Here is a 12,542-nt window from a genome sequence, read left to right as displayed (position 1 = left end):
AGGGGAACGAGAGGCTGAAACAGAAGAAACTTGCCATTTACAAGACCTTGTACATTTGCATTTTAATAGAACGAATAGGACGTTAATTGTTGAGCTTCGTTCTTTTCAAATTACCGTTCGATCTTCGATTAAACTAACATAAAATACTAAATATCAGACATCAAAGAAATAGCTGCGTAATTATTCCTTCGTTTATTATCAGTATTTTTGCATTTGTTCCGTGAAAGTAGCGTTTCCTGCTTGATAACGAATTCATTCACGTTTTTGCAAACCGGGTCAGCAAATGCTGCGACGCAATGAAAAGTGGGTTATACCTAACAAAGCGATTTGGTCGCTGTTGACAAAGGGCGCAAAACATTTTGCAAATTCCAGGTCTTTCCGATATTTTCTCCTTCTCCGTTCTTTTGTTTCCAATTTCGATATCGCTTTAAATGGAACACAAACATTTTTGTAATCAAAGCGTCGCAGAGTCACGCTCGTCCGCAAATCTTTTGCCTTAACACGCGTCTTTCCTTTCCTTACGATTTTATGATTTTACCTTTAGCGATACACGTCGTTGGAAAACGTCGACTCAGGTTTTACATGAAGTTTCTAACGTTTCTAACCGCATCTAATTTACATGGAATTTTTGCCGAAGTTTTTCCGTTGGAAGCACAGTCAAACTAAAAACTGTTTTTATTTACGTTCCTTTTATTCTCGTTTGAAACAGCTATTCGCACACGCTATACAATCTTCCGGTATTTGGTTGTCCTAAAAAAGAGGGTCCTCGATATTTTTGAGACACAATCCAGAGGAAAATACTCGATTCATTTGACAGGAAACCAGGATGTAATTTCTTTCAAATAATCTTCACGTTGTAAATATTAATCCCACTATAGACAGCGAATGTTCATTTATATTCATATTTCTATCAACTAAACTAAAAATTAAATAACCAAAAAAAAAAAAAAAAAATATATATGAAACCCAAGCAGGAATTTGTTTCACTTATTAAACGTTACAATACCATACTCTAGATAATATTTTGTATATTTTTACACGCTAAATACGTTCCGTGCACTTTTGCACCTCCAAAAGAGGATCTTCTCAAAATGGTTATTTTCTGGATCTGCTAGCGAACGTTCTTGCAGGCCACTTAAGAAGAGAAAGAAAAAATGTCTTTACTATTTACCCTAAATACGATGGGAAAGATACTTGAACTTGAAAAAGAAAAACGAGAAATACCTTACATTTAATCCTAATTTTCCTCAAATTTTCATCCAACCACAAAATAAGTATTCGTCTATATCGACGTAATAATCCTTCGGAGATTCTGTTGATAAATCAATCGGAGTTTAAAATCGAGCAAATCCCAAGTATGATCGGGTTTCTGGTGGCCGAGAACAATAGCCAACAGTACGCTCGCTCAACCTGTATCCGTATACGTATGCGTCGAGTGTCGCGAACGAATTGCACTCGGTGCAGAAATAGAATTAGCGTAAAACACTTTCGTTTGAAGTAACTACGGAGCTCGACGGACATCGGAATAACCAGAGATGTTATTAGCTCGAATACGTAAACAGATAGATAGGGCTTTGCTGCATTGCGGCCGACAGCTTCGACGTGTTCGGAATGGGCACTTTGAATGGCAAATCGCATCAGCGTCCGATTTCATCGACTACGAAAAATATCGGATCGAGATACGACCTATCGACGACCGACTTCCACCGAAATAAAATTCCATTGCAGCGGCTCCGCAGTTAATTGAAAATATTTCGTTCGCGCGTTGCAAGCCAAAGTCGGCGGAAAGTCGATGAACTTGCGGCTGATCGCTGTTCATCGTGGGATTTCCTCGATGTTAAACTTCCACCGATTTGCCGGCTGAATTTCCAGAGTCATTTCGTAGATGGATCGGTACCTGAAGAAGACGAAGATAAAGTTTCACCACTGTCATTTCTTTTTTATCTTCGCGCTCATCCGTTTCAACTTTCCCATCGCATCACCGCGTAGGTGCAAGAAGTGGCCATTTTTTGACACCCTCTTCTGCGGTAAATGAAATTTTCCCCCGGTCTATTTTACAAATAAAAACGTCGATATTTCCGCAACTATGGAAAACAAGGGAATACGCGACGTATACTCACCCAGGGAAGTGTCATAGGCGCAAATATAGTCGCTGGTGGTGAACTGGGCGGTGAGGGCGGTTTTCCCAACCCCGGATGCACCCAGCATGCCGACTTTATAAGTGGCCACTCGTTCGTTGCTCGTGTCTTCCTCTGCTTCCATGCCTGAAAGCTGTGACGCCGAGCTGAAACATCACAGATAGAAAGCGTGCGGTGAATATGTGGCTGACTGTGAAACTCGTATCGATCGACGACATCGGAAAAACAGAGTTCATCGTCTTACTCGTCTGCATCGTCGTCGGTCTTTATACGTTCAGCGTCGTCGCATGCTCGTCCGGGGAATAGAAGGAAGTTCACCGAACAGGAAGCACGGATTTTGGTTACGTTGGCAGATTATTATTTGTTTGGTGCGAGTCTTCAAGGATTTTAAGATTTGTTGCGCAAATTTTGGAAACAAGCAGAGACTGTATCGTGTTCTACCGTCACTGTCGAGATAGTTTCGTGCGATCGATTTCGCTTGCGTTCTATTTTCGAATTTTCCAGTATTCGTACAGCATATGATACACGGTGTACCTTGTGTTCTATGGAAAAATAAACCGAAGATTCGACGCGTTGTCAGCCCACGTCGACGACGCGATCTTTTTGCGTTAAATCGACCAATTCACCGGTAAATTCTATCGCGGTACACGTGATTCTGAAGAGGAACGTCGAGCAAAGAATTCAGTGGAACGAGAATACGCTTAATCAGACGGTGCGCTTAAAACAAATCGCCTTTCACTCGCTACGATCTCTTACGAAGAATCTCACGTCCGACGATTTTAATAGATTTTCCAAGCTATTAAAGGAAAGAAGAAAGAACTCGCCGAAGAATTACGCGCTTAATTACATAAGTAAACGAATATAAACGTACACATGTGCAGTCGTAACGAGGTATAAAAGCAAAAGCTAGTAGCCTCAGGTCGCTTTATCGCAGTCTGTTCTATTTCCGCAGGTATTATCATTCTACCGTTTTATCTTTCATTTTTATGAAACTGAAACGACCTTCGTGAATATAACATGACGTCAGTTTAAGTCTCTGCGATACACCAACAACGCATCGCACTTCTTCTCTTCTCTCCTGATTTTTCATATGTACGTTACAAATTACATCTTTCTTCGGATCTTTGTGAAATTGGTGAACAAAATCGCGTTCGAAACAGTCTCGCGAGTTATCTTCGTTCGATAAGGTTTCGACATTCCGTAAATCGATCGTTTTTCGTTATTTCTAGAAACTCGAGAATATTTTTAACCCATTAACGATATTAGACACACGCTTTCGCGAATATCCCGAAAATAATTATTTGCCAAGCGGAGATGCACGCCGTAGGAACAAAAAAAAAAAAAAAAAAAAGAAAAAAGAAGAGATTTGAAATAATTAAAGCGGCGTAGCGTATATTTACAGGCACGGGATATACGGGTTTTAGAGGCAAAATCGTTTAAACGTTCGAAACATTTGCGTTTGTAAAAAAAAAAAAAAAAAAAAAAAAAAGAAAAAAGAAGAGATTTGAAATAATTAAAGCGGCGTAGCGTATATTTACAGGCACGGGATATACGGGTTTTAGAGGCAAAATCGTTTAAACGTTCGAAACATTTGCGTTTGAATGGAAATTTGTCGAAATTTGGTCGAGTCTGCGTTCTTTTTTATTCGACCCAACATCAACGGCAGATTCGCCGTAATTTTCCGGTTTCGAGAGAACGCATTGCCAACAGGAAGCGCGCCTCGCGCGGCAAAGGGAAAAAGCCAGCCCTATTTCTGACAAATACGAGGTTTTCCTGTCAGCTTGCACAATTCCCGGCGTGTCTTCCTTCGATTTTCTGTCACTCGCCCCATACCTCTCCCATCCTCATTTCCTGCACATTCTTCTATTTCTTTTTAGAAGCTAATACCCGCTGCAACGACGCCGCCATTTCCGACTGTTCTGCCGATTCGCTATCTTCTAATCGTATTAGAAGCAGTTTACTCGTGTCGCGTACGTAAGCGGAACGCGAGTGGTTCGAACAATTTTTCGAATATCACGTTCCAGGAAGAACATATTTTACAGAGAAATTGCAGGCTACGTACCACGGAAGGGGAAACGCGAAACTAAATTTGTTTGCACTTTTTTTTTGTAACAACTTGTTTGTTTCTGAAGTATCAGCGAAATATGAAAGTTGAAAACTACCTGAAAATATACAGGGCGTGGTTCAACGTGCACGCGGCTATGGGCCGATCCTTTGCGAACAAACAAGAAGAAAACGTCGAGTAAAATTCTTTCGTCCGAGGCATAAAAAAGGTATTCGGACGCGGCTAATTGCCGACTAACTGGACGAAAATAAGTTAGCAGTATATTGCTAGAATATTGTTCTACGCGTGGAAAACAAAATTTGTTGTCCCTAAGACGCCCTGTTTCCGAGAAAAGGATGAATTTGGAAATTTTGCGCGCTCGTGTTTTCTTGAAAACCAAGCGTTAAACGAAAGAATCGTATTCCACGCTTCTCGCACGTACCACAATCTTCTTCTAATCGTTTAGTCGCGCCTGCTCGGCAGCTGCGTCGAATATCGGGTTGGCAACTAAGTGATTGCGGATTTTCTCATTAGCTGGTACTGACAAAATCCGCAATCACTTAATTGCCAACCCAACATATCGAACGAATTATCCAAAGTCAATTTTCGCGAAAGCCGAAGACGAAAATATTCCGTTCCATGTACTTTATTCTTAGTTTCTCATCAGGGATCGCCTCACGTTGCATCCTGTCCCATCGGCAACGCGTACACCCGTTTACACCTCGTTGCGTTCGAGCGGTGGTCGACCGGCGTTGCTCATAATTCTCGGTATTTTTTCTCGCGGAAGAGCACTCGCCGAGATTGCGTCTTGTTTCATCGGCCGTGCGACCGTCTCGCGGCACGGGATAACCTTTTGGGACTCGACGAACAGGCAGATACCAGCGCACCGGAATTATACGAGACGAACGCGAGAGACAGAGGAGCGCGAGAGGCAGAGGAGCGCGAGAAAGGGCCTTTAATTCGTTCAAGTAGAGCCGTAACCGCGGACAATCTTTCGGCCTTCGCTCGTCCAACCGAAACCGCGCGTCGGCTGTAATTGCTCGACGGTAATTACGCGGTTGTTAATTGCTCGACGAGAGGAAGACGAGTGGCAGACGTGGAGGATCGAGGCCGAAATATCTCGCGACTGCAACGCTGGCGCTGGAAAGTTCAGTTAGTCCATTCTTACGAATCGACCCTGGCGAAATGAAAAGCTGTTCGTAGCACTTTCGGACGCGCGCGATTTGCCGTCATTGTATGCAAATGGTAGAATTAAAGGAGAAATTACCTCGGTGCTTGTAACGATATTACCGAAGTTTTGGAGAAAATGTGCTAATTAGACAGGCAAGTGGTGCCCGTTTCGACGGTCTTGAAATATCTTATTAACATTTATCTTCCGAACAACTTGTATTCGCTGACTGTCGAATCGCAAAACTGCGATACAATTTATCTTACATTTTATGTTTGTATTTTTTATATAGCTCAACCTGTCGATGTAACTTGTCGATGAAAGAGATAGCCGTTCTTAACGTTGTTCAAACGAGGAAAAAAAGGAGAAGAAAGAGGACGAGTGGGTTATGGGTTGGGTTAGAGCAGTGAGTAGCAACGTGAAATAATTTACAATGAATCTACCCATGTGCGAGATGTTTGCGCCGTGTCTTATCTGTTTGTTCGTCGCGTACGTAGCGTGTACTAATAGTTAGAGTCATCAGATACGTATACACGTTCGTCGCACGTAATCTGACGATAACCACGCACGGGTTTACGTTGTCAGCTACGGATAGAAACACGTTTGACAACAATACACGATGATACATGTGTAAATAACAATAATCGGTACTAATGGAATTTACGATACGCTTAAAAGATCGCGTGAAATAAAAATTGGGTCGCGTTAGCGTCGAAGGTGGTCAACGCGGACTGATTAAAATTTGAGTGACTTTAGTTGGTTTCTGGCTAGTTGGATTCGGGTAATAAAAATCCGGTTACCCACGTGTATGCCAGAATGGATTGTAAATGAAAACTGAATTTAATTAAAGTTTTTGCGAATATCTAGGAAAGGAAGATTGCGCGGTGGTTACGCGTACAGGAAAATGTTTGTTCTCAGAAGATCGATCTAGGCGATATATTCGAAGCTGGTTGAAATCGGTCAGGCGTACTGTATTCCGTACAACTATCGAAAATATTGTGCGGTCGAGAGAAAATATCGAAGCGAGAGGAAAGTCAGCTGCGCTTTAAGGATTACGTATTTTCTTAAGAAATGGCGCATGCCCAGGACTTATCAATCGACTTTCTTGCGAAAGTTTTATAACAACGATGGTTTCCCAATGGCAATCGACGTATCGTAAGCCCGATGTGTGTGTAATAGTAGGAGGGGACAAGGACTTGGAATTTACGAGTTAGCTTTCTTGAACAAAGAACCGCGTACGATACAGAGAACAGCATTTACGTGGACGTTCTGTAAGAGGAAATCTGCCCTGATTTTTTATTGCGTCTTTTATGCCTTTACCTACGCTGGTCGCTATTATTCAAGGGCATCTTCGAGGAAAGATAAATCCGAGGAAGCAGTACGCGATATAGCGTGTCGTTTAACTTGAGATAGTATGCACATTAGGGCAGGATATTATGCTATTTTGGACATGATGTATGTTATCGTATTAGCAGGTTTTCACGTAGATCGACCTACTTGCTGTTGCTGCTATTCGTAACAAATGGTACTTCGTGTCGTAATATCGATAAGTAGATATAATAGTTTCAAGGGGATGGTAGTTTTTAGCGTAAACGCGGCTGCATACATACACATGCGTGACGGATGATCCACGTACAGTACAAACCGTAGTTCAAGATTCATCTACAAGTCAAATTCATCTGACGTATAACATGGTCTGTGCTATGCCACGTGTAAATGTCTAGCGTGTAAATCTGACAGATTGGCGGAGGAATAATATTGAAACGGGACAAGAGCAGGGGAAGACTAAGTACTTTTGACAGACTTGATACAATTATAAAAATAAGCTCGTGTATTTGTCGGCAGGATAGATATCCTGTGTATTAATGAAAAATGTTACGTGTATATTTATACTCTGCGTATAATTGCGTATTCTACGAAAATATTTTGAAATTTCATTAGTCGGCTGTCGCGATTATATCGATAAAACTTGAAACTAATGTGAAATTCTATATAGATATCTTCTATATCTTGTATTTCGTATCTGTGTATTTTTTCAGATTGGTTTTAAGTTTTGCCAATATAATCGTGACAGCCAACCAATAAAATTAAAATATTTTTACGTAATACGTAATTAGGCGTAATAGAAATATACACATAAAGTTTTTCCCTGATCAGCGTTCAAAGAATACACGCGTAACATTTTTCCATGATACGTGTTCAAAGGATATACACATGACGCTTTTCCACGACAGGTGTTCAAGGAATATACGCATAACATTTTCCCATAGTAAATGTTCAAAGAATACACACGTAACATTTTTCCATGATACGTGTTCAAAGGATATACACACGACATTTTTCCATGACAAGTGTTCAAAGAATACACGCATAACATTTTCCCATAGTAAATGTTCGAAGAATACACACGTAAAATTTTTCCATGATACGTGTTCAAAGGATATACACATGACGCTTTTCCACGACAGGTGTTCAAGGAATATATATACATAACATTTTCCCATAGTAAATGTTCGAAGAATACACACGTAAAATTTTTCCATGATACGTGTTCAAAGGATATACACATGACGCTTTTCCACGACAGGTGTTCAAGGAATATATACATAACATTTTCCCATAGTAAATATTCGAAAAATACACGCGTAACATTTTTCCATGATACGTGTTCAAAGAATATACACGTAACGTTTTCCCATAGTAAATGTACACGTAACATTTTTCCATAATATGTGTTCAAAGAATATACACCTAGCGCTTTTCCACGACAGGTGTTCAAACAATATAGGCACAACATTTTCCCATAGTAAGTGTTCGAAGAATATACACGTAACGTTTTCCCACTAAATATAGCATCGCGTGACGACGTACAAAAGATGGGGGAACATTGTCCTTAGCCCTGTGCAATGTTCCAACAGCTTTACATAGTGGTAAGTGTTACGTATAGGTTTCCTTTGTTTCAACAAAAGTCTCGACATTCTATACCTAATGTGTGTCTAGCCTTTGTCACGCGTTTTAACCGTTTGTTATAGTCGCTGTTATAGTCGAACAACGTTCCATGTATAATGGATATGCGCGACATGTGCTTTATACACTGATTTATTCTCACCTCAATAACCTGGCCTCCCTGGTGCTGCTGCAGCTAGTGCCAGAGGATGTGACGCTGTTGATACTCTTGCTACGTCGGCTCTTCAGCGAATCGCCGAGGTTATAGACCCCATTCGCTGTTATGGAAAACGACCTGAGCCTGTAATATTCCACTCCATCTTCTTCTCCCTCATCGGCCCCGCTGGCGCCACCGCGTTTCGTTTCAGCGAGCATCGGCTGCAACCAAACGAAACAATCCTCTTAATTGATGTGCTTCTCTTTCGAGGACCCTTCGGCAAACTCTCTATACATTCTTCGATCCGTCGCAATTTGATTTGGAACGGACGAGGAAACGACGGATTATAAGAAAGATATAATCGACGAGGGTCGATACTAAGAAATAACGAACAAGTGAAAACGTCTTAAGTCTAATTTAAACGACTAAAAATAGAGAATCAGGACGGTACTTCTCTAAACAGTAATATTTCATTGCCTTTACCGCCATTTACCTATCCAGGTATTGTTTTTCCTCACCGTAGTTAAACGAATCTATTTGTTTCAGTTACTGTAAATACGAATTACACTGAATTGAACATAGAACAGCTTAGCTATAATACACGTCGCACACTACAGTTTGAACGTCGAGGACGATCATTAGAGGCAATTCGGATACAGGTACACATTGCGCTGCGCTGAAAATTGCCAGCCAAACTAATATCGAAGAACCGATTGCAAAGGCAAAGTGAATTAATGGCAGAGGATGGTTCACTATCCGCGTGTTTTGTTTCGTCAAACAATGAATTCGATCGAAACGTGAGAATAGTTGCAATGAGATTCTCTCGACCTGTTTGCGTGGGCGGTTGTCGGAGCACGTCTTCGAACTTTTGTCAATAGAACAGGAAATGTTTTCCTCTGTTTATCATTTTGATGCAGCAAACGGACGCTTCTGCATACGAACGAAACGATTACTGAGCTTTTTTTTTTTTTTGCAAGTTTCACGGTCAACCTTTTCACTTCCTTTTTGTTTATATAAAGATGAAATACCAAATATATAGTTATATTTAGATATCTATAAATATTCGAAGGAATTGCAGGACATACCGAAATTAATAAAATTCTACGAAACATTTGAAAGCTATTTTACGTGACAAGACTAGCACTTGCTGTTTCGTTCGTATTACAAACTTTTTATTCGAACGAATCGCAGAATGTATCAGTATCAGTAAATATTCTATGGAATTTTTCGAAACTATCTCGTCTGACGAAATTAGAATTTTCAGATTCCATCGACGGTATGAAAAATCTTTCATCAAACGAATTACGGGATAGGTAAAATTTAATAAAATTTCTCAAAAATACCCCAAGTAACAAAAGTAGTAGGTTGTAGGCTGCTCTGTCGACGTACCTACGATTTTCTATTTAAACAGATAACATAAAAAATACCAGAACAATTTCGCGAGATTTTATAAGAATGCTTTATCCCTTTATAGTAGCAACTGCACTAGCCAGTTGTGTTTCGTACTGTTTATAAATTTCCATGCAAACGCATTACAAAATATTCGTAAAATTTCGTAAAAATATTTCACATGGCAAAAGTAACGATTATGTCAGCCTCCTTCGTACTATCATATAAATTTCCTCTCAAAGAATCAGCGAAATGTACCGATAAAATTCCATAATATTACAAATTTGGATAAAGAGTTCGAAGCAAATCGAAGTTAAACGAATATTCCACGAGTTTTCAACTAGTTCGAGACATTTCGTAGAAAGTAATAAATTGAAATAAAAATTCTACGATTTCTCCGAAGTATGTGACAAACGCTGCATAGTTTGTCTCCTAAATACAACAAAAGTAAATCTTATATAAAGAAACGTAAATATCAGTAAGGAAATAATGGATGCGCAACATTTTACATTATTTTATCATTTTGTTTTATCAAGACCGTTTTAAAGATCACAACGTTCGACGGATTAGCTTTCATATTTGTATAAAGATGCGTCGTTGCAAAAGACGTGTCTGTAAAAGAGAGACACTTTTCCGGCAAACTAAATAAAATTACAAAGAAAGAATACGAATAAAAAGGTACAAGAATAGGAAATACCTTTTCCCAAAATATCGTACGCGATCGTTCGTAGGCTTCGATTCGATCGTAAACCGAATACTCGCATAATCAACGACAATACCCGGTGACCGTTTTCCGAGAAACGGCGAGACTGCGACAAATTGCGGTTAACAACTGAAACGGTATACGCGTACAGGTAGCAGCTACGATTCAGCATTGATTGTACCGCTAAAACAACGTTTGCCAACCAAGAATAGGTTCTCGTTAACTCCGTTCCGTGCGAATTGTTTTCTCAGAAGTTGTTACATCAAACAGTTTCACAGATTCGTGGATAGAGACTGTGTCCTGAGCTGTGTTTCCCCTGTCACGATTAGCATGATTGAATTCGATCGGAACAGCCGGCAAACGAGATTACCCACGAGTCCTTTGTTGAGAAAGAAACTAGTAGAGTAGAATCAGATCTGAAATAACACGACGGTTCGGAGGGTCGAAAGAAGATTGCTGCTTTTCATGCGAATGGAGAGTGGGGCTTTCAGATGTTCTCACTTAAGTCAGCTTGCTCACGATGAGAGGATATACTGCATGTACATAGTACGGTTCGTGTTATTCGAGCTGAGAAGGCTTTATAGGATAAAGTGCATTGTGTTATATCTCTAAGAAATGTCGATGATATTCCAGGAATTAAAATTTGTTGGTAATGAAAATGGTAAATGCTTCGAATACGAATGGAAACGTGAAATTTATGTGGTTTTTTTTTTTAAAGTAAAAGTAGCTGTATTTTTAGTTTGAACGAGAGAAAATCGGTTGATTATGTGGTAGCTAATGAAATTTATTTGTTTCAGGAAGACTTCTGCGTGACGTTACAACGAAGTGGAACGGGTGAAGTTAAAGAGAGACGCGACATAAGGAAAAATAGCGTTTTAATAAAGTCGCATGTTCGGATACCGAAATATTTTATGTTCGAATAAAAGGCGATGGAAGTTGGCGCGATAAAAGTTTTATCGTGTGCAAAGCGATGTTTGCGAGGAAAGACGATGTGATGTTATAAGCTCGATATTGAAATAAATATGACGATGGATAATTAAAATATCTTTTTCTTACTCGAAATGTTCATCTTTTCACGTAATATCTCGATATGTAAATTTTTCTGTTACAAATGTTCAAATATATATCTTTTTATTGAAACCATTTTCGTGAATCTCACTTTGGCGAATTTATTATCTCTTGACAAATAACGACTTTGTTTATTTCTAATAGTTAATTGGAAGCAACAACGATTAAATTAAACCAAGATCTACTTTAAATTTCGATAAACGTGCAGAACAAATGTTTGGTAAATCGAGAAACGTGGAATCAAATGGAAATAATTCTATGATATTTTAAATGACGATATTTTCCCTTTTTATCTCGTCATCGCGTTACCTCTGAGTTCCGTTAAAATCATTGTTTAACTTTTGTTGTTTGCTCCGTATCAATTGTAATATTTTCCACGTTTTAATCTCTCTGCATCAGAAAGGGATTTCGAAAGAATATCCGAAACTTTTTCACATCGAGGTTCCACGTATTTTTAATATGTCCAGATATAACATTATAGGGATGAAAATCCTTCAAACTTGCACCTTTGTTTAAAAACGCGTAACTTCAATTTTTTGCAGTTTTTTAAATGCATGAAATTTAATAAAAACGAAGGACAAAGCTTGTAAACTTTACTTATATCGTATAGTTACATCTTTTGTGTATCAGAATTTTATTAATAGCAGTCGTTTTTTCTCATTTGCACGTTGCTCGTCGCATTGCTCGTTAAACGCCAATAAGAAATTTCAAAAAGTTTGACACACCACCAGTTTGACACATATTTTAATAAATAACCCAAGTTGTTTAATGAATATCTGTCATTAGAGTAACGTTAAAATTATTTGCCTCAGTTAAGCAGACAATCGGAAATCACGAAGGATACAGCGTGTTTAACAAAAGGCATGACAGAATTTTCCAAAAATGAGAATCCAGTTGCATAACAGTTTTTTTTTAATACAACGAAATGT

General features: G+C 39.3%; 1 protein-coding gene across 2 annotated transcripts in view; it reads right to left on the bottom strand.

The window, feature by feature from the left end:
* Positions 1–12,542, bottom strand: part of LOC100748573 (GTP-binding protein RAD-like) — a 75,646-nt gene that overhangs the window by 7,633 nt on the left and 55,471 nt on the right. For both annotated transcript variants that reach the window (XM_024366624.2, XM_003488264.4), the window contains 2 exons: positions 8,460–8,674; positions 2,121–2,284 (listed from right to left, as the gene is read on the bottom strand). In XM_024366624.2, the coding sequence (XP_024222392.1) occupies positions 2,121–2,284; positions 8,460–8,674 (379 nt within the window). The remainder of the gene's footprint in view (positions 1–2,120; positions 2,285–8,459; positions 8,675–12,542) is intronic.

The sequence above is a fragment of the Bombus impatiens genome, unplaced genomic scaffold (genome assembly GCF_000188095.3).
Source record: "Bombus impatiens unplaced genomic scaffold, BIMP_2.2 scf_0225, whole genome shotgun sequence".
Lineage (NCBI taxonomy): Eukaryota > Metazoa > Arthropoda > Insecta > Hymenoptera > Apidae > Bombus > Bombus impatiens.
The sequence above is the reverse complement of the archived record's forward strand: the minus strand, read 5'-3'. Positions and strand labels throughout refer to the sequence as shown.